Source organism: Hydra viridissima, unplaced genomic scaffold (assembly GCF_058129835.1).
Source record: "Hydra viridissima isolate aposymbiotic clone 2 unplaced genomic scaffold, HvirCarnegie_v1 scaffold_12, whole genome shotgun sequence".
Classification (NCBI taxonomy): Eukaryota; Metazoa; Cnidaria; class Hydrozoa; order Anthoathecata; family Hydridae; genus Hydra; species Hydra viridissima.
The window spans coordinates 10,932,894-10,956,316 of NW_028324311.1; the positions used below are offsets into that span (position 1 = coordinate 10,932,894).

Genomic DNA, 23,423 nt, shown 5'->3' on the forward strand with positions numbered 1-23,423 from the left:
TAATTTGTTTGCAAAATTATTGCTTTTGATTCAAAAGATGTGCACACCTTTTAAATCAATAGTTTTTGCAAACAAGTTAAAACTAATTCTTTAATTAGTAAACTATTTCTTTAACTAAGGTGGAACTATTTCTTTAGAGAAAACGCAGCTATTTCTTTAAATAAAGTGCAACTATTAATTTAAATAAAGCGCAAGTATTTCTTCTGTTTGTTAAAATGTCCAAATAAGTTAAAATAAAATTTGGCGCTAAGAAACAAAAGTAAACATTGATGCTGATTAATGAACCAACTTTAATTTAATAATTACACAGAGAAAATCAAAATTTGTTATAATAATCATTATAATAAAGTTAAAATAATCGTATAAATTATACACATATCTAAACATAATAATGCTCTTTCTAACTGCTTGGCATCCTAACGAATCTTGCATCTTTACTTCGCTTGAGAGCAACTACAACATTCGAATGCTCCTCGTTATACAATTTGATAGTCTTTGATAATCTTTAATTTGATAATCTTTGATTTTGTATCTTTCATTTGATGAGCTTTAGGCATTGCCATAACTACTGTTAAAATTATAAGTATTATGTTATATATATTTGTGTGAGTGTAAAATGCACATAAATAAAAATATAATAATTTTTTTTATGTATTACCTGGACAAAAATGGTGAAAAAACATAAGGTTCATTTGTTGATATTGCATTCATTTTTTCAAGTCATGGTCTATACAGAAAATTTTCGAATAATAGATTCAGTATTTCACTGCAATAATTAGAGACAACAAGCTTCAAAACTCTACTATAAAATTACTAAAAGAATTCCAATTACCATTAAAATGCCACAAATATATATAATTAATACACTACCAAATAATTGTTACCTTCTCCCTCTTTAACAGCTGCCAAATGAATTAAAAAATAAACGCCCCTTTAAACATAACTGAAAAAAAGAACAATTTAAACAAAAGCTTCATTCAGTAAATAATTATAAATGTCAAAAAATAATAATGAAACAATAAATAATAAAAACATAAAATACAAAAACTATACAGAAACAAGAAGTTATATAATATATTATAACTTTAGGACATTTTAACAACATACAATTATAATGCAGATAAGAATTATAATACAGGAATGAGGTACACGTATATTTACTACCAATATCTTATCTTTGTAAAACACATGCATTTACTAACATCTTTGTAAAACAAAACCATCTACTAAAAATATGTTATCTTTGTTAAACACATGGATTTACTAATAAATAAATACTTAACATTAATGCTGATCAAAGAAGCATCTTTAACTTTGTAACACAGAGAAAAATCAAAATTTGTTGTAACAATAATTATAATTATATTAAAATATTTGTACAAATTATACACATATTCAAACATAAAAATGTTCATTCTAACAGCTTAGCATTCTTACAAATCTTGCATATTGATTTCGCTTGAAAGCAACTTTAACGTTTGAATGCTCCTCATTATACAACTTTATATAAACATTTGAACTTGCATCTTTCATTTGATGAGCTTTAGACATAACGACTGTTAAAATTATAGGTAATAGGTTATATATATTTGTGTTTGTAGATAACAGTAACATAATTTACATATTTTTATATTCAATAAATAATCTATATCAAAGTAAAAATCTATATTTGAAGTAAAAAAGTAGTTAATGACAAACACATGCAAAAAATATTTAGTTTATACAAATAAAATGCATATAAAACATAATAAAATAATTTTTTCAATATACCTGCATAAACATGGCAAAAAAATGTGATTTAAAAAATACTAATCAGTACATTTGTTGGCATTGCATTCATTTTGTAGAATACCACAAATGCATATAACAAAATGCAACACTAAATTGGTAACACTTATTAAGTATTACCAAATAATGACCTACTAAAGACTTAAGTGGTTAATAACTATTTAGACTGTATAGACTGTATAGTTATTAACTACTTAAGTCTTTAGTAATTAATAACTCTTTAATTGTATGTAACATACTATATGATACTCACTGTATCATATTTTATGATACAGACTGTATCATACAGTGTTTGACATGCAGTAGTTGTCTATATAGTATAGACAGTGTTATGCTTTTTATGTACTACATACATTATGTTTATGTACTACATACACTATTATTTATAATGTGTGTACTACATGCATTAGTACTGTATGTGGTACATACATTATTAATTAGATATTATTCAACTAGATAAATTAACTAGATAAAACTGAGGGATGATACAATTAACTACATTGTAGTTGATTGTATCATACATCAGTTTTAAAAATCCTACAGTTTGTATCAATAACATTATGACATAATGTTATTGATACAAACTACATGACTTTTAAAATTAATGCATGATATCATGCAAATTAATCGTATATACGATTAATTTATGTGTATGTACAGTACATAAATTATTAATGTATGTAGTACATACAAGAGTAAAACAAGAGTTTATTTAACTTTAGTTTATAATGTCATTAAAAACTAAAAACATTATAAGCATTATAATTTATATATAATGACATTATAAACATTATAAACATTATAATTACACATAATGACATTATAAACATTATAATTTAATTAAACAAAATCTTGTTTTAAAGAAAAATTAAAAACTGCATCTTAATAGATATAAAAATTAGCATGTTTGTATTTATTTTTTTAATGATTTGATATTAAATTCGAAATTACTCAATACTCAATTACTACGAAATTATTATCAAATCATGAAATTCAAAGCAATAAAATACTCTAATAAAAAGTTGCGCCACACAGCTTTTAAAAATGGACGAAAACTTTTTTAACGCTAAACCCGGTATCACACTGTACGCATTTAAAAATGGTCGTATTTCGACGTTGGCCCGACGTTGGTCCAACGTCAGCGCGAAGTTAATAAAATTGGCCAACGCTTCCGACGTTGGCCCAACGTCGGCCCAACGTATGTGTGCTAGCTGGGCAGTGGGTACATATCCTGGAGTAACAGCAGAAAAGCATTCTTTCCATAAGTGTGCCTGCAGTGCTGCTCACTTTGTGTGCTGCAGAAGAGCGTCTACAGTCGGTGGAATGTTTTCAATTGCTCTATTCTTTATGGTGTAGAGGATACGGCAGCATTCGTTAACGTCATCAGCGGTTGATGATCGATCGTACATCAATACTACAAATCGCTCAATGGCCTTTATTGCCGTATCAGTTAAGACATCATTTTTTAAGTCTGACGTTGAAAGGTTGTGAAACGCAGCATCAACTACTCGGAAGTTCATCCACGCTTTCCATGCCGTTCGTTTTCCAATCCCACAGAATGTTGATACTGTGTCACATCCAGTGAAGGCATGGAAGAATGGTAAACTTGATGATACACTATCTGGAATGTGTTGATGTAGATGGTGAACTCCTATCATTCGTCTTCCTTTTCCAACTCCTAAATCTATCCACAACTCTTTCACTTCAATCATCTGGCTAAACACAGAGAGAGCTATAATGACCACATCGGAGTCCACAGTGCGTATTGTTATAGTTAAGTTGCCATTTTTCAGTGCATGATTAGCATGGAGAAAAAACGGCCATCTGCCTCTTCAGCACTGCATGGAGATATGGAAAATACCTCTAAATCTTGTTGACTGGCACATGCAGTTTCTTGAATGGTACAAAAAATAACTTTTTCAACTACGGATTGCGTTAAAACGAATCTGGAATAAGGCCGAACAGTTGCTTTTTATTCAAGTCCACAGATAAGACTTTGTCAAACTTTTTTGAAAAAAGTGTACGTTTATGAATTGCCCTGATCCACGATCTTCCCGCGTTTCGGACTTCAAGCTTTTTGGGACATCCCTATCAAAAACAATGTCAAGGAGCTGCACGTATCTCAGAAGTCTGTCCATGAATGGTCATCTGATTTGCTGGTGGCCTTACGCTTTCTTCCAAATTCAGAAATTGACGGCGGATAACAGTTATTTTCGTGTGAAAAGAAATCCTCGACATCACCAACACGATTTTGACTTGCTAGATACATTTTACAAAAGTAGTTGGAGTCATGTTTAAGATCAGTGATTTTAGTTTTATGTTTGGAACCTGGATTGACTTTTTAGTAAATTATTAGCAAATGATTTTAATAATTAGCAACAAATAATAAGTAAAACTATATGCACTACATATATTAAAAACTAAAGAAAAGAAAATATCATTACATAACAGAAAATATAATTACATAGATAAATAAAACTAACTTAAAATAAATCATAATATGAAATGAATAACTACCAAAATATGAAAAAGTAAAAACAATATAAAATCTTGTTGTGCCGAGTTTTCCCAAATTTTCGAATGTTTTCTTTCCTTTTTCATTCGTTTTTAAACTTTTTTGTTTACTTTTATTTTCGTTACTTTTGTAGTTTTTTTTTAATATTCTTTCAAATAGTTCATTCTTTTTTCTTCTTTTTAGATATTTCCTTTTTTCTTTATAATTGATTTTATTTTTGAAAAACTAAAGGAAAATATTTCCTGATTTATTGATTTTTCTTTTTCTTTTTTCAGTCTTTAAATAATTGTTTTTAATCGTTAATAAAAAGCGTCTACCATTTGCTTAATTTAATGTTTTTAATCGTTAATAAAAAGCGTCTACCAAGTTCAATCGTTAACAACCTGCCATGTTTATATTTATTCTTCCGTTATTTGTCCGAATTTGGTTATTATTACGACCATAACGTAATATAATGGCGTCAACAAGACAAAAATCTTTCTTACTTTTAAAGACCAATAAAACAACTTTTATTAGCTTAACGGTTTGTGTCTCGATTGTTTTATATACAAGAATATATAACCTTTAGTTGTGCAAAAGGATTTGTTGGTGTCCGACAGTGAAATATTGTTATGTCAAAAAACATCAACCGACCGCACTATTATAGGATTTGACCTCTATTTTTTAAGTTCCGTTCATGTATTTAGTTAAAGTTTTGTTGGTTTTTTGGGTTTTGATACGATAAACATAAGCTTCAATAAAGCAGTGCAAAAATCAATAAAACTAATATCCGCTTTACTAAAGTTTGAAAAATGTAACAGCTTCTCATTCGGTTTTTCATTCTCCATGATCTTTTAGAACATCGTCGTAATTGATGAGCAGAGATAACAGCATAAAGTTTTGCAATTCCTTGATGTGAAGAATGTTTTAATTAACCAGCAACCTCGTACACGATTTTTATCATTTTTGAATAGTACATTAAAATTAAATTTAAATGTGGCATAATAATTCAATATTGCTTTGTATTAATTGCGGCTTTTTTCCTTCTTTCGTAACTTTCTTCGCTGAACTTAACGTTAAACACTTTGAACATAACCTTAATGGTTTAATTTTAGAATTGTAAATTACTTAATAATGATAATAACATTTATCTTCTTTTTTTTGCAAAACAAATTCTATTTCGCTACTTTTCTTAGTTGCAGAATTCAATGACGATCTTTCTGTTTAGGTACTTTATAAGAACAAACCATGTGAGTTCCACATTTCGCAGCATACCATCTTTATTGAACAGATATGGTTAAAACCATGATGGAGGAGGTGACGTAGAGAGTTTAATGCTGCGCAAAATGTTTTAGTTTTTTAAAATATTACGATTTTTTGTTTGTTTGTTTATCAAACTTAAATTCCAGTTTGGGCTCGATTCTATTTTGTTTATTAGTGATAATTGTTCCCATCATCACAGTTAAGATAAAATGGGGCAAAATGTCCTATTTTGCTTAATCATCAAAAGCATATGATGAACAATTTTAAAATTTTTTGCAAATGCTAATTAATATACAGCCAAAATATTGCATCTAATAATTCGGTCAAATTCAGAGTGTTTACAACACCAAAACATCTTTCTAACATATTTATAAACTATAAATTAGAAAAAGAAAAGATTAGACCTTTTTAAAAAAATGTTCCTAAAATAAATGAACAGATGGGTAACAAGAGGTTTTCATATACTTTTCTATTATTGATAAGAAATTTTCTTATAGATATGAAACGGACAGATAAACAAAACGGTTTTAAATTTGCAAATTTTGTAATGAAATACTTGCAATAATTCAAAAAAAAATTAAACATTTACTGCTGCCATGGCTCACTACTTATTAGCTGAAAATCAAGAAATTTGGGTTTGATGGATCATTTGATGGATCATTTGATGGATCATTTGATGGATCATGTGAAGTGGATTCTCTTAGATTAAGAGCCAGAAGCTTAAACATTTTTCAAGCTACATTTTTCTGCCATACACTTTCTCATTTTTCTACAGAATATTTTAGATGCGAGTTAGTCTGTAAATATTGGTTAATTGAACTTCAAAAATCTCCATTTTCGTTATCTATGCCACCTAGAATTAGCTATGTTTTTCAAGCTATTTTTCTATTCCCACCGCGGTGGAAGTTTTCTGTTGTTTAAACTGTTCTGCGAAATACTTTTGTTGTTTAATTATTGCAATGTCGAAAATCTTTGAAGTTGATTTTGACAACAAAATGGTGGTCACCACGCGTATATGTAAACAAAATCTTAAGGTGTAAATCAATAATGTTATGATATATAGTCAAGACAGACTTAAAATAATTCTAAAATGGATGATACTATGGAAATTTTCCAACTTGATGAGAAAGAAACAGTTTTAGATCTTATTTACAGCAGTTTTCAGACTGAAGAACTCAATGGATTAACTATTAAGCAACTTCAATCGCTTTATAGACGAATAAGGGACGGAACATTGTGTTTACCTCAAATCGAAGCTTCTACAAATTATGTTTGTGCTTGCCCTTCTCTTTGTGATAGAGAAGAACTTTTAGATGTCCTAAAAGAAATGGATCGAAGGTAGGAAGCAAAAGTGGGTTTTTATCTTTCATAGTGATAAAGCTTAAGTCTGAAGGGTATATGCATTTTTAATTTCAAAGTTTTTAGATTTTTTTTATCAATATGAGTGATGAAACGTTTTTGTAAGAAGTACTTGTCACGTCAAAACATGTGAGAAGTATTTCTTTCAACAGATAATATGGCATTATTCTTTTTAAATGTTAATTTATTTAAACGCTATTACCTTTGATGTGTAGACATTAACACATAAACAATTTTTATCAGTATTTTTTTATTTAGTACCATTAAAAAACAGTTTTTTTTCTAAAGTTTTATTTCCAAAAATTTTAAAAAACTATAAAGCAAAAACAAAAGCTATAAATTTTACTTCACAATACTTTTGATTTGTTTAAAAATCTTTTTCTTAGTAAGAATAGCTAAAGCCATTTTGCTTTAAAAAATTTAATAGCTCATTGCATTATAAAGTTGTTATATAAAACTGCTATGAAGGCTAGAGCACAAACTTATTGAAAGTGTAAAAAAAAAAGAAGAAAAGAAAACTTTTGACATGTTTAAAAGTTGTAACTATATCTGCTGTTATTTTCTATCTATTTATCCATTTCCAGATGTTTATCACTTTGATTTAAATTTTTTAAATGTTAATCACAAATTTATTAGCTTTTTTATATATAGATATTATCTTGCTCGTGATTTACAATGGGAATTTGCAATGTTGGATCGCCAAAGAAAAGGTGCAATACCCAAGTCTGATGCTATGTTTCTTTTCCAAATGGTTCATGGAGAATTCTTTTCAAAACAAAAGTTTGACTTATTTATAAAAAATCGCCTTGTTCCCAATTCAGATATCACTTTTGAGGAGATTGAAGTAGATTTATGTAACATACCTACAAATGATTGGTTTGAGGAGCAGTTTATTCCTAATGATAATCATAATAAAGGTATATAATTTTTTTAGTTATGGAATTTTATAAAAAAAAATTTATATGGTTTTATTTCCTATCGTTTGATCCTTAAACTTCCTTTTATTATTTCTTTGAAAATTGTTTCCTCCATGTTGCTATTTACACTTAAATATATAATCATATAAAATTACAGTTAACTATATAATCATATATAATCTATAAATAACTAAATAATTAAATATACACTTTTTTTTTGTCAATTAAGTAGTATGAAATTTATTTATACAATGCATTAATTTCAAAATTTTATTGAAGTATTTGAAGTTTAAAATCATTCTGTGCTAATCACTCACCAAATAAATAATCACTCACCAAAAAGATAATTTACTCAAAAGGATTTGCTAGTTTTAGGATATAGATACTACTTAGTGACAACTCAAATAATTTTGACTTGCTAACAAAACCAAAGACAGTTGTTTAAATGTTTTAAAAAAAATATCTTTCACTTATTTTACCAAGCAAATATTAGGCTATTATCGAAATAATATTGTATACAAAAATTATTTGAAAAAAAGAGAGAAATAATCAAGAGATTCATTCACTATCTTTTAAGTGACATGATAAGATATCTAAAGTATGTGTTAATGATTATTATATTTTTGTTAATACATAAGTTATTAACACATAGATATTATTAGTAAAGAAAAGAATTTTTTTTGCTGCTCTTTTAAATAAAAATTGTTTATCTTTAAAGAGACTGATGCACTTCAAGCAGATATAATCCTTAAACAAAAGGAAGAAGATGATCTTAGGAGACAAGGTAAGATTGCTCAATATTTTAAAAGCATTGTTTAAACCACTTTTGACAAATACATCTGTATTTAATCCTTTCTTCAGGAATTTTTTTTTTTTTGTGTTATTTATATTTTATATATTTAGCTTTCTTCAGTTTTAAGAAAGCTAAATATATAAAATATAAATAACACAAAACTTTTTTTTTTTTTTTTTTTTGGTATTAGAAGCAGAAGTTGAATTGCTTTTCAAAAAACGAATGGAACAACTGGAAAAGAAAAAACAAGAAGAAGCAGAGTTTGAAAAAGAGAAACAAGCAGAAATGCAAAAACAAAAAGAATTGGAAGAAAAGATTAAAAAAGAAAAAGAACTTGAAGATGAACAAATTCGAATGGAACAGCAAAGAAAAAAAGCTGAGTTAGAGCAGGTAATTTGATGCTTTCAGGAATTGCCTGAATGTCTTTTACTTTCTTGGATTTTTTTTCTCAATTTTCTTTTTACTTTTAAAGTGAGCTGTATGTACTGTGGTGTGACCTAACAAAGTCCTATGCTTTAAGAAAGTCCTAATTTAAGAAATGACAAATTTCATATACATAAAATAAAAATTTAGTTATTTTATCTAACTAGATATCTAGTTAAAACAACAAAGTTATTTTCCGCAAATGTTTCTTTTATATATATGAAATTTGCCATTTCTTAAATTGGGGCTTTCTTAAAGCATAGGACTTTGTTAGGTCACACCACGGTAAGTCTAAACTAATTGTATTAAAAACAAAATCTTAAAAAGAAAAAGTAATAAATTTGTTGTTTTTAGGAAAGAGCTAGAAAAGAAGAGGAAAAAAGAAAATATTGTAATATTTCAAATAACTTTTTTTTTAAGTCCTAAATTCTTTATTTATTATGTGATGCATAAACTTATCTAATCAGTACATGCATGTATATAATTCATGTATGTGTATATGATCATTTAAGTGGAAGAACAAGCAAAGCAAATAGAAATGAATGCTATTATGGCTAGAGAAGCTGAAGAGTGTGCTAAAAAGGAAGCTTATGAGGCAGAAATGCGAATTAAAGAAGCTGCAACAGAAGAAGATCTCAAACGTGCAAGAGAAGAAAAAGAAAAAGCAGAAAAGAATATTTTAGAAAACAAAGAGATGCGATTACGGTTGTTACTAAATGCTGCAATAAAGACACGAAAAAGACTGAAGATAGATGCTACTGTTGTTGAAGCTAAAGAAGCACAAATATTAGGTATTTATTATTTTGACACAATATTAAAAATATTGTATACATTTTTAAGACTTTTATGTAACTCAGCAGTTTTCTTTTAATGTTTTTAACTTTTCTATATTTGGAGATATTTTATTTGCACCAAATGAATTATTTCATTTTTTTTTTTTTTCCTGCTGTTTTTGGTTTGGTGTAAAGGAAAAGATTTTTAACTGTATGAGATGTATTTCTTCTTTTTAGCTTTAAAACCAGATATCAAGGTAGCAGAAGAGACATCTTGTTCCATAAAATGTGGTGAGGACCTTGAGAATGCAATGATTAAGCGAAATCTAAATGATGTTGAAAAATGTGTAAAAACAATACGAACATGTGGTTATGAAAAAGAGTATGAAGAAGAACTTAAATCTGCAGACGTTTTAGTTGAAAAGCTCAAAAAACTTGAGAGGATAAAGAAAGATATTTTAGCTTTAGATCAACGAACTATATCAGAGATTAGAAGTTATAAAACACCAATTCCAGCAATACATGAAATCATGATCTCTGTTTATATTTTACTTGGCTTTAAAGAGCAGGAACTTCAGGTAAGTTTCTTAAATTTACTTTCTAATTTATAGTATCTATGCTTTTGCTGTGTATGCATATTTTTATAAGTAATGTCTATGTTTTTTCAAGTATGATAACAAAGATCTAAAGTTTGTATTTACTTCTTACTCCATTTGTTGTTGTATAGTCATGGAAGTTCATTCAAGGTCTCCTAGGTAGAACTGGAAAGGAAAGCTTAAAAAGAATGGTCTCATCCTTAGAAGCTTCAAAAGTTAACATGGATTTAGCTTATCTGGCACAGAAAAAGTATCTCAGTAAGCATGATCTTATATCAATAACTGAAATCAGTGCTGGAGCTGCTACGTTTTTTGTTTGGGTAAATGAATTTGAAAGATAGCTTTACTTTTGCACATATTCATTTTCAATCTTTTCTAAAATTCTTGAAGTAAAAAATGCAGAAGAGAAATTATTTTCTTACATTTCAGCTTTAGTAATTTTTTTTGTGAATAATAATGCTTGATATACTTTTAACTTGTTTATATAGTGGCATTATATCAAATGTATTTAAACATATTACGATTATTAGCTTTTAAATCTAGAAGGTTTTCATTGACTACTAACCATTTTAACATTTTGACATGCAACTATTTTTTTTTACATTTGCATATGGATGTGTTTATGAGCAAGTAAATGTAAATATATGTAAATGTATATGTTGATAAATGTTAATGCATATTCAGACTACAGCTATGATAGATGAGGCTCAAAGTTGGAATGAGGATAGTGACTTCCGTAAAAGAGTCGAAGATAAAAGAAAAGAAGAACTTGAAGAAGCTAAAAAGTTACAGGAAGCTAAGGAAATCAAAAAGGTCGACAGTAAACCGATTCACACAAGTTCTGGTATTTATTTGTTTGTGTTAATTACATATCAATTCATTTAACTCTGCAGCTTTGAAATCTTTAAGTTTTATCTTATCTCAAAATTTAGCAGCGAAGCCAGTTACAAAATCGTCACCCAAAAGAGTACCTGCAGATTCCAAGAAAACACCAGCTGCAAACAGCCCTGTTCCAAAAGGACGCTCTACCCCCAAAAATAAATAAAAATATATATGATAACAATTATAGTAAATTATTGAGATATCGCAGTAGCTGAGGTAATTTTATTTGATATTTATACTTGTACATATAAGAATGGCATAAAAAATATAAATATTTTTTAACACGCTCTTTTTTAATGTCTAATTATTGATAATTTAAAGAGTTCAGAAGTAAGTTTTTGTATAAAATGATTCAATCAGTGTCATATTAGCCAACAGGTGGGGTCCCTCAAACAAAATTTGCCCCGCCCCTCCCTATCTAATAAATACTCTTATACTATACTAAAGCATCCAGTAAGACTAAATGAAATTAGGTTGTCAGTTTTGGTAAATGGCACTTTCCGTATTGTTCTGTGTTTTCCCGCCTTGTTATGATCAATCTTTAGTTCTAAACCACTTCAGATTCAAAGATTTAAAAAAAAAAAATCAATAATGAATTATATATATCAGGGGTTATGACGTGACGAAGTACAATATTATTACGAACACGAATCTATTGATGAAAGTTCAAGATGCAGTGGATTTTGTCTTCCTGCAGGTATAAAAAATATAAGATCGCGTGGCTTCCACTCTAAATGAGAATAATTATTTTGGTATGATTATAAGGCGAATATATCCGCGTTGTGCCTGCTTGTGCAGTTAGCGTTACAGGTTTTAACACCACAAGTTACAAATCTCCAGGCGAATAGAATAATGGGTGTTAAAATGGATTAAGCGTAAGCTTTAACATTTCAAAGCTCTCTCATAATAAATCAAAACGCGTAACAGATTAGCCCCCTAATGTAAGAAGTAGACGTGACTTCATTTGTTTGTGAAAAGTTTTTATAAGTTTAATGTTTTTTAATACTTATTTCGCAACACGTCATTTTGATCTATACTCTTAGTTTAGATTATGTTTAGATTGGCTGCTCTGCGTGGAGGAACATATTTTAGTTATTCGGCCTGTAAAAAGAGAAGAAAGTTAGTTGATTATTAGTCAGAAGTAATCTGAAGATAGCAGAAGTGGACTGAAGGCAGTGAAGACAGCATGCTAAAATGTTGTTTAGTTTTTGCATCGTGTAGATTTTTTCCGCAATTCTAGTTTTATTCAACTGGGAAATCAATCAGCTGTGAGTTTCTAAGCATTCCTAGATATTTGCACGTCACGTTTTCATCGTAATCAAAGTAATCCATTTAGACAGATAAAGTATGTGTATAAATCTTGAATAAAAAATTATGTAAGTTTGACTTTAAGCAAATATATGAAAAGTTTGACCAGTGACTTAATCCTAATTACGTCATCTTGAAGAAATTTATTTCTGATGTTAGCGGACTACTACAATTGTTTGGCATCTCAATAATTCTCTTCTATATTTTCATTAATATTATTTCATAAAGAAATTAGATATAAAAGGCTATCACTTATATTTGAAATTTGATAGAGTCAATAACATTTTTTATCCACAAAATAAAACTCTGAAATGAAATGAAAAAATTCATTTTTTCTATAGTTTCTTTATCTGCGACGCAGCTTGAAAATAAACTAATCCGTATCTTTCAATTGTATTTTTTTCAAAATCTTAATATACTATTTCCTCAGCCTACCACGAAGCGAAGAGCTTCTCTTTGGTAGGTGAGGAGGAATGGGATCCTCATCTTCAGAGTTATATAAAGATACCTTCGAACTTGTTGAATTGTTTTGATTCACTCTTATCGTGGGCGTATCTCTTTTAGAAGCTATATTTTCCCCATTAGGAGACAAAAATGTTTTATTTGTCGATGAGCTTGATACTACGTCATCAAGGTCGCAATTTACTCTATTTAATAATATTTCGCTATCATCGGTGACCAGCTTCAATTCTGTGGCTAATTCATGTTCGTCGAAATTATACTTGTTCTTTAAAATCCCCAACAGCGTCTTCAGCTGTTTATTTTCTCCTTCTAGTGAAACAACTTGAAGCTTCTTGACCAGTTCTTTTGAAATCGAATCCTCTTTTTCAAGCGTCCGCTGCAATAGAATAACGTTTCGGCTCATTACGCCTTTGTGACGGCATTCTATTTTTGTCATCAGATCCATCAAAGTTGACAGCTCAGAATCAAATTGAAAAATTTTTTCATTCTTTTCTGTTGATGAGAAATCATCTGGTGTCGTGTTAAATGACCTTGAACGTATATTAACTTTTAAAAGAGAAATATTAGCAGAGTATTGCGTCAGTCTTTCTTTCACCTTGTTAACTTCAAGAGTGAGATCATAGACTTCGTTACGAAGTTGCTTTAGTTCTTCAAGTTTTATTTTTGACATCGGACTTTGAACCACAGTTATTGAGTCAGCTGACTGTTTAGAATCTCTCAAAATATCTTCCAGCTTTTCTACGTGGCTTTGAAATTCATCGCGGAACTTGTCATGCGACTTTCGCAAAAAATTAAAATCCATTTTTTCTTGAAAATTATCATCGTTTAAAATTTCTTGATGTAACTTTTGCATTGCTTGTTGCTTGCGTAGATCAGCCTCTTCAAGTATTTGCTTTAAAAATTGTAAGTCGTGTTGAGTGTTATCAATTTGGTCTTGATACTGTGACTTTTGCTTCAAATGCAATCGATCTTTTTCTATAATTTTGTGACTTAGTTCAAGAATCTCCTCTTTCAATTTTTTCAGGTTTTCTGCACATCTAATCTTATGCGCTTCGAAATCTCGCACCGACATATCGTAATTGCGTTTGTTTGCATCCCTTTCACGAGAAATGCGTTGTACATCGGTTTTAAGTGTTCCAATTTCGTCCTTTTGATCGTTAATAGTTTTTCGTAGTTCTTTAGTTTCAGATTCATAGAAATGAACTCTGTTTAAGTATTTGTCTCGTTGCTCTTTAGAGACTTCGAGGTTTCTTTCAAGCTCTCGAATTGTTTGAGATCGCTCTTTAGCAATCTTGTTTAAATCGTCTAAATCTGCTTTTGTTTCATTCAGCTTTGTTTTTGTCTCGTGTAGTTTTTTGGTGGCATCTTCAAGTGCACTCTCTGTTTCTTCCAAGGTATGAGTCAGAGATTCCGTTTTCTCAATTTCTTTTTTTAAGTTCACTTCTACATTGTGATAAGCCTGATTGGTTTCAAAGATGTTCTTTTCAGTTTCCTTTGCATTTTCTCGAAGGTTTGTCAGCTCATTGTCAATAGTCGATTTTGACTGAACAACGGAGTTGATTTCTTCTTTTAAGGCTGCATTTCGCTCCTCAGCATCTGCTACTGAATTCTAAATATAAATGCTTACGATTTTAGATTTTTTATTAATCGCAGGAATGTTTCTTCTATGTATCGGCACTCACAGTTGACTATTTAAGGGGATTACATTATTAATCATTTAAGGGATTATGTGTAAAAAAAATTACCTTTCTTATTATGACATCGTTCCCTAAATTCTTTTTTTTTTTTTTTGTGTCTTTTTTTTTTTTAGTATTACTTTTCTTAAACTTAAAAATATGTTATAGTTGGAGACTTCGATAAAACTCTTTGTACTTTATCAATTTTCACCTGTAGTTCATCGCACTTCAATGCCAACTCATCTTTCATTTGCGTCAGCTTAGAATTCTCCATCATTAAGTCTTCAATTTTAGTTTCCATGCTTCTAACTTTTCCGACTGTTTCCATTTTGAATTTCTTGTGCTCCATTTCCATTACTTCGAATATTTCTTGCAAGTCGCTTCGTTCTTCTTTTTCTTTTTCGAGCGAATAGTGAAGAATGTGGTTGGTTTTCGTGAGAGCCTCGATTTGTTCTTGGTAGTTTTTTTCTTTTTTATTTGCTTGCTAAAAGAGAAAAAAAAAAAAAAACTCTTTCAAGATTTAACTTCAAATTTAGAAATAAACTTTGAGAATCCATATTTTATAAAACAAATTTTAAGCGCAACTACTTTTATCACAAAAGTATTTATTTTTTCAAGAATCTAAATTCATAATTTGATTGAATTAAAACTTTACTTCGAATGAAAAAATGACTTTTTTTTCTTACTGTACCTGTAAACTTTCTGTCACCGTTGAATGAATTTTGGTGATGTCCTGAAGTTTATCCCATAATTCCTTTTGTTCCTCTGCTCTTACTTGAAGAGTATTCTGTAACGTTTCTTTCTCCTGTAAGCATTCAAATAAAAGCATATAGTATCAATACAGAATCACCTTCATCACCTAGCTCTAACACTAATTCCTCCGAAATACAGTCATCATTTAGTCTTTTAAATTTCATTAAAAATGCAAGCAATAAGAGTTTAACTTTGGAATAATGCTCTTTCCTCAAAAAAGCAAGAGGGGAGGGGACGGGCGGGACTAATAAACAGAAACATCATTCACCTCGACTTCTGCATTAAGAATGTCCGAAAGTGCATCTTTATCGCTTATAAGGGCTTTCTGACGATGTTGCATTTGGTACAATATCTGTCCATTATCTTCTAGACACTCTTGCAAATATTCTTTATCTTTTATCGCTTTTTCCAACCTGTTTGAGAAAATATTTATTATTTTTTTCTTCAGCTTTTTTTCGAAAAATAATACATATTAATAAAGTTCTACATTATAAATCTAAATTTCTACATATGTAGATAACATATATTATTAAATTATTATTTAAATATATTAAATATTTATAATATAAATGTTAAATATTAATTAGTATTAGTAAATTTTTACATTATCTCTCCATAAAAAACATCTGCATTAATATACAGTTTCTAAGGTATTAAGAAAACAACAATAAAATAGTGAAAAATCTTACCTTTCCTCGAGTTCTTCTTCTGCTTCAGTAAGCTTTTCGATTATTTCTTGAGAGTGACCTATTTGTTCGTGAAGTTCTTCTTGTTCTAACAACAACTGTTTTTTTTGTTTTTCTAAATGTTTGCATTTTTTTTCCAGTTCGTCTTTTTCGTCTTCAATCTGAAAATTTTCAAAAGTTTTAACGAAAGTGTAATTAGTTCATAACAAACTTTTCAAGTTTGTTGACCAGCAATAAGTTTTTTTTTTTTTTAACAGTTTTGCCTGATCTGTATGTTTTGTGTTATGTGCTGAGTCAGAAAATAATAAAAAAGTTGTAACAACCACCATTGTTTCTTATTTGAACTTACGAAAAGTGAGAAAATCATTTTTTAAAACTCTGTGCATTTTAACATAAAGCTGTAAATCTAAATGAAATTTTGCGAGTGGTAAACTGTACCTTCAGTACTGCTCTTTGTTTTTTCGACTCGTTGTTTTTCTTCGCTTACAGGTGTTTATTTTCTTTTAGTCGACATAACCTCACTTTTCAGCTTTTTGTCCATGTGTTATAAGCATGGCTGACCGTGGTTGTAAAAACTTTCCTAACAGTTTTTGTTGTATATGTAGTGAGGTTGTAATTAAAAAAACATGGCGCGTTAAGTTAAATAAAATCTTTAATTATATAAAAGAACATTTACGGCTTATTATTTTCACTTTTTTTTAATAGAGCGTATTGACCCCATTTTAAAATACAAAATCGAGGTCATATTGTTAGAGAACTGTGTGCGAAGCAAAAAAACTGATGCTAGATATGGTTTCAGCACTCAAAAATCAAAAAACCTATAAACCAGCTGAGTTAGTTGCTAGATCATTTTTTCTTGGATTGTGTAATAATTGAAAAAATATATATTTTTTTCTTTTATTTATAATTTTTTTTGTCATCTTTTCTTTTGAGGTTCTTGGTTTAGGATGGTGCTAATTAAAAAACATAATTCATAATTACTCGAAAGATTTAACATGTACTTTGAATATATTAAGATTGGTTATCAATGATTTTATATGATAGCAAATAAAAATAAAACCGTCAATATTTGTATAACAAGCTGTTATCGTTCTATGTTTTCGTTTTTGTAATCAATCGCTAGAAGAAAATTTTTTTCGGATGTTTTTTTTTCCCTGAAAAACTAAACGGGAAGTTCATTCCTCCAATTTTTCGTAGCCCTATTCATCATTCAGATTTTTGAATGTTGACAATGAATTTAAAAAATGTTTTTTAAATCAGCAGCAAAGCTGCTCTAAAAAATGCACTTCTAAATAATGCACTTCAGCCTCAGTTTAGTGACATAATAACCGTGGCCTATTCTTTTTTGCTTTATCCATCGAAAAAATTTTTTTCCTAATGAAAAAAACAAGAAAAAAAAATCCTTAAGAATACAACATTAGACAATTTTGATTTTAAAAATGATATTTACTTCCTAACTTAGTCTTATAAATTCCTAAATGCTAATTACTCTTTAATACCTCCTCTTGAATGTTCTTTAATTCCTCCAGTTCTTGCTTCACCTTTTCCAGCTCCTTTGCTATTTTTGATCCTTCGTTGCATTTGATGACCAGCTGCTTTTTCTCCGCTAAGCAGGTCTGTAATTGTTCTTCCATTCTCTTTGCAGCTTCTAGATTGTTTTTCAGTGTTATGGTGAACGCGTTGTTTGAGTGCTCCAGCTGCTCTTTGACCTTCTTATACAGTGACTTTAAACGAATGGCATCTTTTTCCGCGTTTTCGTACTCTAATTTGTATTTTTGCACCTGAGCAGCGTATTCTACTTTCTCCTTCTTCCATGATAAAGCGTTATGGGATAGATCGGCAGGATCTTGGCTATCTTTTTCAAATTCTTCTTTATCCTGAATAATTTCGTTATTAATTTGAATTTTATGATGATTTCGGTTTGCATTGTCTATACTTTCAGTTAAAAGTTCTTTTTCATGTAAACAAACTTTTAACTCGCTCTCAATTTGCGCGTTATCGTTTTGAACTTTATTAAGAGCATTGTTGACGTGAAGTAAAGCTTTAACACTGCTCATGCGTGCCTTTTCTACTTCCAACAAAACCGTTTGCAACCTAACGTTTTCCATTTGAATCTGTTTTGAATCGAATTCTTCAGAGAAATGAGTGCAATCAATTTCTTCACCGGGTGGTATGAGATACTGCGGATATGTGAATTGAATATCCTGTAAAATATCAGATCCTATATCATCAGCTATATCTTTAGAAATAAAGTGTTTTTGTGTGCTATCAGAGACTAAAACTTCTGTAAACAATGTTTTGGTACTGATAGCGTCATTTAACAAAGAACATTGTACACCACGATTAACGCTCGAACTTTTGTTGTTTAAAGTATGCGAGTAACAGTTTAAAGTCTGAAGTGGTTCCGCTTTTTTATTTGGTTGCTTAATAGCGGTATCAGTCTCTACTTTAATTTCTTCTAAAAGTTCTTCGCAAGTTTCTTTAATTTGTGGACCAAAGCTGATTTCCTTTCCTACAGATTTTAGAGTTATTGGGCTTTTTAAAGGTGAAAGAGGGGGTTTTGCTAAATGTTTATTCGGTGAATTTAAAACTTTTTTACTTACTGTGTCAATTGACGTAGATTGTGTGGCTGAAAAATTTATTTTAACTTCTAAAGAGTCGCCTCGAGTTACGAAGTTTTTCTTGCTTTTAAGATCTGAGTCGGATTTATCACTTGTGAGATTTTTTGTTAAAGTGTTGTTAGACAGAACACTAAATTTATCTGTTTGCTCGATTCTGAAAATGTCGCGATTTGTTGTCTTATCATCATTCTTATAATCGATTTGCTTGTGATTTACAAGTTGCACTTCCAAACCGTTTGATTTATTGTCGTTTTTATGAACGCCTAATAAGCTCTTTAACGATGGTGCGATTACTGTTTTAGCTAACTTTATTTGTACACCATCGATCTTTTTTACTACAGGATTGTTTTCGTGACTCGATAAATTTGAGATGCTTGAACTGACGGTAAAATCGGCACTTTTGGCATTCATCGTTTGTTCCGCCTCAGTGGAGTTCTTTAAATGACTTGATTCTGTGCTATTAGGATAAGCGGATTTGTTTTGATTATCATATAATTGCTTATTTTTAGATAAGTCAAAATTTTTAATCCTATCCCCAGAATCTGTGTGAGAATTTTCTGTATTTTCTTTAACTTTTTTTAACGCTGTTGTCACATCTTTAGTCGAGTTTTTTTTTTCTTCAGCAACTTTTTGTTTATTCCAACATGCAACGTTCGCTTTGCTGACGTCGCTGTTGTTTGATTTTTCTAACAAAGTTTTATGAGTGTTGTCCAACGTTTGTGGCATAAATTTCCTAACACTCCTACCGTTCTCAACTGCGTTTGATATAGAGTTTTTGTTTAATTTAGCGCGTATCGCTAATGTTACGTTGTTTGTTTTCGTCATTAGCTCTTCATCGGTAACAGTCATTTGCAGATTCTTTGTCGGTGTCTTTTTACTATGTTCTTGTGTCAACAAACGTTTCTCGTTATTCTTACTGGTCGGTGCTAGTTTGTTAAGTTTGAATGCAAGATAAGGTAACCCTGTTTTTGCAGAATTGTTAAACTGCTTTATAGGTTTGTTTAATTGTTTTTTTTTTGATTCAAACTCATCGTCAGGGCTTTCGTAATAAGTTGATATGCTCTCGGCAATGCTATCTGAAGCAGAGCTGTAGCCTGAGTTCAAGCTTACTGCGTCGTCGATATGGTAATCCTCAAAATTGTATTGCTTCGATAACTGTTGGATGCCTTGAGATAAATTGTTCACCGCTAAATCAAAAATACCAGAGTCAAGCGTTTTATCAGATAAGTTTGAGTTTATGTCGTTATTATTTGTATCATAAGAGTATTTTTGTTGAAAAAATCTATCACTATTACGAATGTGGTTACGTGACCGCCTTTCGAGGCGTTGTAAAGCGGCTTTTGTGAGATGAATTTCTTCGGTTTCTGTTTCTGAATCAGAACGATCCCAGCTTAACTTTCGAGATCTTCTTTTTTCACAAAATTGCTTCAATCCGTCGTTTTCAAGCTCATTGTTCTTAGCTAAATTATCAGAGCAAATTTCTCTTTTTTCCCACGCATTTTGTAACGAGCTGAATGACCGTGACCGACGTTCCGTTAAATTAGTTTTACTTTCTTTACCACATTTTTGATTGAATTCATCCAAGTTAGATCGAGTTGTTTCAGAAGTGCTTGATTGTAAGTTACTTTTTGAGCTAGCTAATTTATTATTATCACCAATATTAAATGATCGAGCTCTCTTGACAGAAACCACATTCAATTTTTTGTTACTCAGATATTGCGATAGTTTTTTTTCAATTCGAGCTTCAGTTTTTTTTGAGATATTAAGAGAATAGTTTTCTGACGGAATTTTAAGATTGAGTATTTCTCCAACTGGATTATTTTCCTCTAGTCTAGTTTTTGAGCTTTGAAGCCTTTTTTTAATTTCCGATACTCGATCGGTTACGGAGAATTGATTTAACGATTTAGTGCGGCGAATAGACGGACGGTTTTCATCGCAGTATGTGTTGCGAGTAGTTTTTCTAACTGGCGAATGATCAGGTGACATTTCGTCTGCGGAATAGCAGGTCCTTATACGGTTACGAACATTCTCTGGATCAGATTTATATCCAGATGACGGAAGGCAAACGGAGGGTTCGTACGATTCAGAATACAAAGGCACATCTGACGTATCTGTATCAAGTTTGACACTAAGCAATAGTTTTTCTAATTCTGCTTTTTTTCCTCCGTGATGACCTAAAGAAGTCCCCCTTGGATCTGGTTGTCTCGGTTTTACAACGCGATGCTTTAAGGGACGATCTGCAGTATTGGTTTTTAGCAGAAAATTGTTTAGACCATGGAATTGCATAGTGGTTTGTTAAAGCCGAACCTAAAACATTGCAAAAAAGGATAGTTCAAAATTACTGAAAAAAGAAAAAAAAATTTTAAAAACAAAATTGCTAAATATCATTTGTATATGCTCTTTAAAAAATATTTAGGTACAGCGTGCGCATTTAATTTAACAATTCCCTAAAACATTTAAAGTTGTTACTAAATCTTATTTTCTTGTTATTTCTGTTATGAAATTCAACTTAGCAGTTAATTTAAATGCTAATAGCAATTATATTAACGTTTTTTTTATAGAAATTACCGATTGGTTTTTTCACTTGATTCTTTTATTTTTTGCATCAGCCATTTTCTATCAAATTCTGCTTAAATGTAAAGTTACGGAAACCATTAAACAGAAAATTTAAGTAAATTAGAAAAAACATACGCTTATCCTTATCGCATTTTACGGTACTTGCTGATCCTTTTATAAAAGAGCATATGATATTTTTTTGTTTAATTAAATATGAAAACAAGCTACCATTATAAAATAAAAAAGGTTTTAATTAAGTTTTTAAAATAAATAAAAAACCAGCAACCCATTTCTAATAAAAACGGTAGCATGTTACCAAGTTATAATGGAGATTGCAATGCAACATTTTTTATACCACTGTGGACAACTTCAAACGATAAAGAGCGAATGTTGATGTTGGATATATTTTTTAGTTCTAAAATATAAGAACAAAAGTAGGAGTATAGTACTTAACTACGCATGCATGTAAACCATATGCGTGCGAATACCCTCTAATTATTCATACATTTCCTCTTTTTTTTAAAATAAATTTTCATCTGATTTATTCTCATTTTGTTAAATGATGATAAACTAGGCTTATAAATGACTTCCAGCATAAAATTTAGTGATGCGAAATTATGACTAGTCAATCCATACAACTGTGGCTATGAGAATTTTATTTAAATAAATCCCTTACTGAGACCGAGCTCTTTGTACCTTAGCAAAATACACTTTGTGCGAATAGAACAGTTTTAATCAACTAATCGCCATTTATCATAATCAGTAAAATACAGAGATGGAAACAACTGTCGCGTTACTTTATATTAGACGTTGAAAAACTTTATTGTCTGAAACTAATCTAGTTTGCTATATCCTATGTTCCGGTCAGCTTACTTTTCCAACACCCGATTAAAAGTAGTTTTATTTCGTCAGCTTTATAGCTAGAACATTCAAGACATGAAGCCCGTTGATTTGTAATAGCTGCAGTAATATTTGAATTTCGTATCTCTAACCAGCCCCTGTTCTTTCTCTCTCTTTCTGTATATAAGTACATAAGCGTACATACTAACACGCACACAGATATATATACACACACCTAGACATACGCACATTTAAAATTACGTACATTTTATGCCTAAAAACTTCATCAGCTTTCCAGCAAAGCTTGGTGCATCGAGCTGCTTTTTTTTCTTTTTTTTACTCGTTTAAATGACTTTCTTGTGACGGTTGTTTGGTAAATAGAACTTTTGTAGCTTAGCGTCAGAGAAGTATATATATATATATATATATATATATATATATATATATATATATATATATATATATATATATATATATATATATATATATATATATATATATATATGTGGAATACGAAAAGCAATTTTTAAAACAATACAAAATTGATACCACCAATCATAGTATCGTCAAATGCAACCAGACAGGACAAATAGTAATTGAATTTTTGTTTATAGTAGACAAATATTACAAATCAATCCAAGAGCCAGTGACGAGGAAGTTGTAATACATCGTATTTCCGATCTGTTTTTGAAGTTTTCGTTTGGTTCTTCTCTCAGAAAGAACTTTTAACACCATGAAGCCCATTTTAAACTATTTTTTATGACCTTTTTTGTTAATGATTTTTTTGGCGATTTTTAATTACTAGATGAACTTTGTAGGATTTATTTTCTGTTCCAATTCAACCAAACAACTATCCTACTTTTTCCATTTCTTTTTTACGGAACATGAACACCTTGTTTTAGTTATTTTACGAAACATTATTTTTATTTACTTTTTTTTTACCGAATCATTAGTTTAAAAAACTGAATAACAATTTTAAGAAATAGTATTCATTGAGATAGGTCAACCACATTTCAACATTTTTCTTATTTGTGGACTACAATAGCAAGAACACTAACTGCAATAGCCAAAAAAAAAACAACAACAATAGCAATTCAATATACAACAGTAACATTAACAAAACGAAAACAACGTATAACAACCTTGTAACAACATCAACTAAAAAAATGCCTCTTGGGTAATTAATATTCCAAATCCATTTAAATAAACATAAAACAAAAAGATTTATTACTG

At 29.8% G+C, this 23,423-nt stretch overlaps 2 protein-coding genes and 1 long non-coding RNA gene across 5 annotated transcripts; 1 reads left to right on the forward strand and 2 right to left on the reverse strand.

The window, feature by feature from the left end:
• Positions 1-263: 263 nt before the first annotated feature.
• Positions 264-2,542, reverse strand: LOC149881251 (uncharacterized). Of its 3 annotated transcripts, XR_016445337.1 has the most exons (4): positions 1,438-2,542; positions 885-943; positions 659-727; positions 273-568 (listed from the first exon to the last, which is right to left on the reverse strand). It is a non-coding gene; the product is annotated as an uncharacterized LOC149881251 (long non-coding RNA). The 3 variants fall into 3 exon arrangements; XR_016445338.1 differs by lacking the exon at positions 1,438-2,542 and having other exon boundaries at positions 264-565; positions 885-1,174; XR_016445336.1 differs by lacking the exon at positions 1,438-2,542 and having other exon boundaries at positions 279-568; positions 885-1,174.
• Positions 2,543-6,038: 3,496 nt separating this feature from the next.
• LOC145194038 (uncharacterized) lies at positions 6,039-11,570 on the forward strand. The gene is made up of 10 exons (XM_080071616.2): positions 6,039-6,883; positions 7,556-7,821; positions 8,540-8,605; positions 8,805-9,004; positions 9,392-9,428; positions 9,550-9,828; positions 10,048-10,388; positions 10,538-10,726; positions 11,091-11,250; positions 11,339-11,570. Exons 1-10 carry the CDS (start codon positions 6,636-6,638, stop codon positions 11,449-11,451), a joined length of 1,899 nt encoding a protein of 632 aa, XP_079927742.2. The 5' UTR covers positions 6,039-6,635; the 3' UTR covers positions 11,452-11,570.
• A 1,264-nt stretch (positions 11,571-12,834) lies between these two features.
• Positions 12,835-23,159, reverse strand: LOC149881252 (uncharacterized). Its single transcript, XM_090068619.1, has 8 exons — positions 22,740-23,159; positions 21,667-22,582; positions 17,673-21,101; positions 16,177-16,334; positions 15,756-15,900; positions 15,426-15,539; positions 14,946-15,218; positions 12,835-14,667 (listed from the first exon to the last, which is right to left on the reverse strand). Exons 3-8 carry the CDS (start codon positions 21,078-21,080, stop codon positions 13,015-13,017), a joined length of 5,751 nt encoding a protein of 1,916 aa, XP_089924745.1. The 5' UTR covers positions 21,081-21,101; positions 21,667-22,582; positions 22,740-23,159; the 3' UTR covers positions 12,835-13,014.
• Positions 23,160-23,423: the final 264 nt, after the last annotated feature.

What these genes read in the sequence shown, in the direction of transcription:
- LOC149881252 (XM_090068619.1), bottom strand. Translation starts at nt 21,080, where the DNA reads ATGCAATTCCATGGTCTAAACAATTTTCTGCTAAAAACCAATACTGCA. An exon ending in GAAGAAGAACTCGAGGAAAG is followed by an intron (nt 15,901 to 16,176) that starts GTAAGATTTTTC and finishes TTTCTCAAACAG; the next exon opens with GTTGGAAAAAGCGATAAAAG. An exon ending in TTCTTAATGCAGAAGTCGAG is followed by an intron (nt 15,540 to 15,755) that starts GTGAATGATGTT and finishes GAATGCTTACAG; the next exon opens with GAGAAAGAAACGTTACAGAA.
- LOC145194038 (XM_080071616.2), top strand. Translation starts at nt 6,636, where the DNA reads ATGGATGATACTATGGAAATTTTCCAACTTGATGAGAAAGAAACAGTT. An exon ending in TAATGATAATCATAATAAAG is followed by an intron (nt 7,822 to 8,539) that starts GTATATAATTTT and finishes TTATCTTTAAAG; the next exon opens with AGACTGATGCACTTCAAGCA. An exon ending in AAAAAGCTGAGTTAGAGCAG is followed by an intron (nt 9,005 to 9,391) that starts GTAATTTGATGC and finishes TGTTGTTTTTAG; the next exon opens with GAAAGAGCTAGAAAAGAAGA.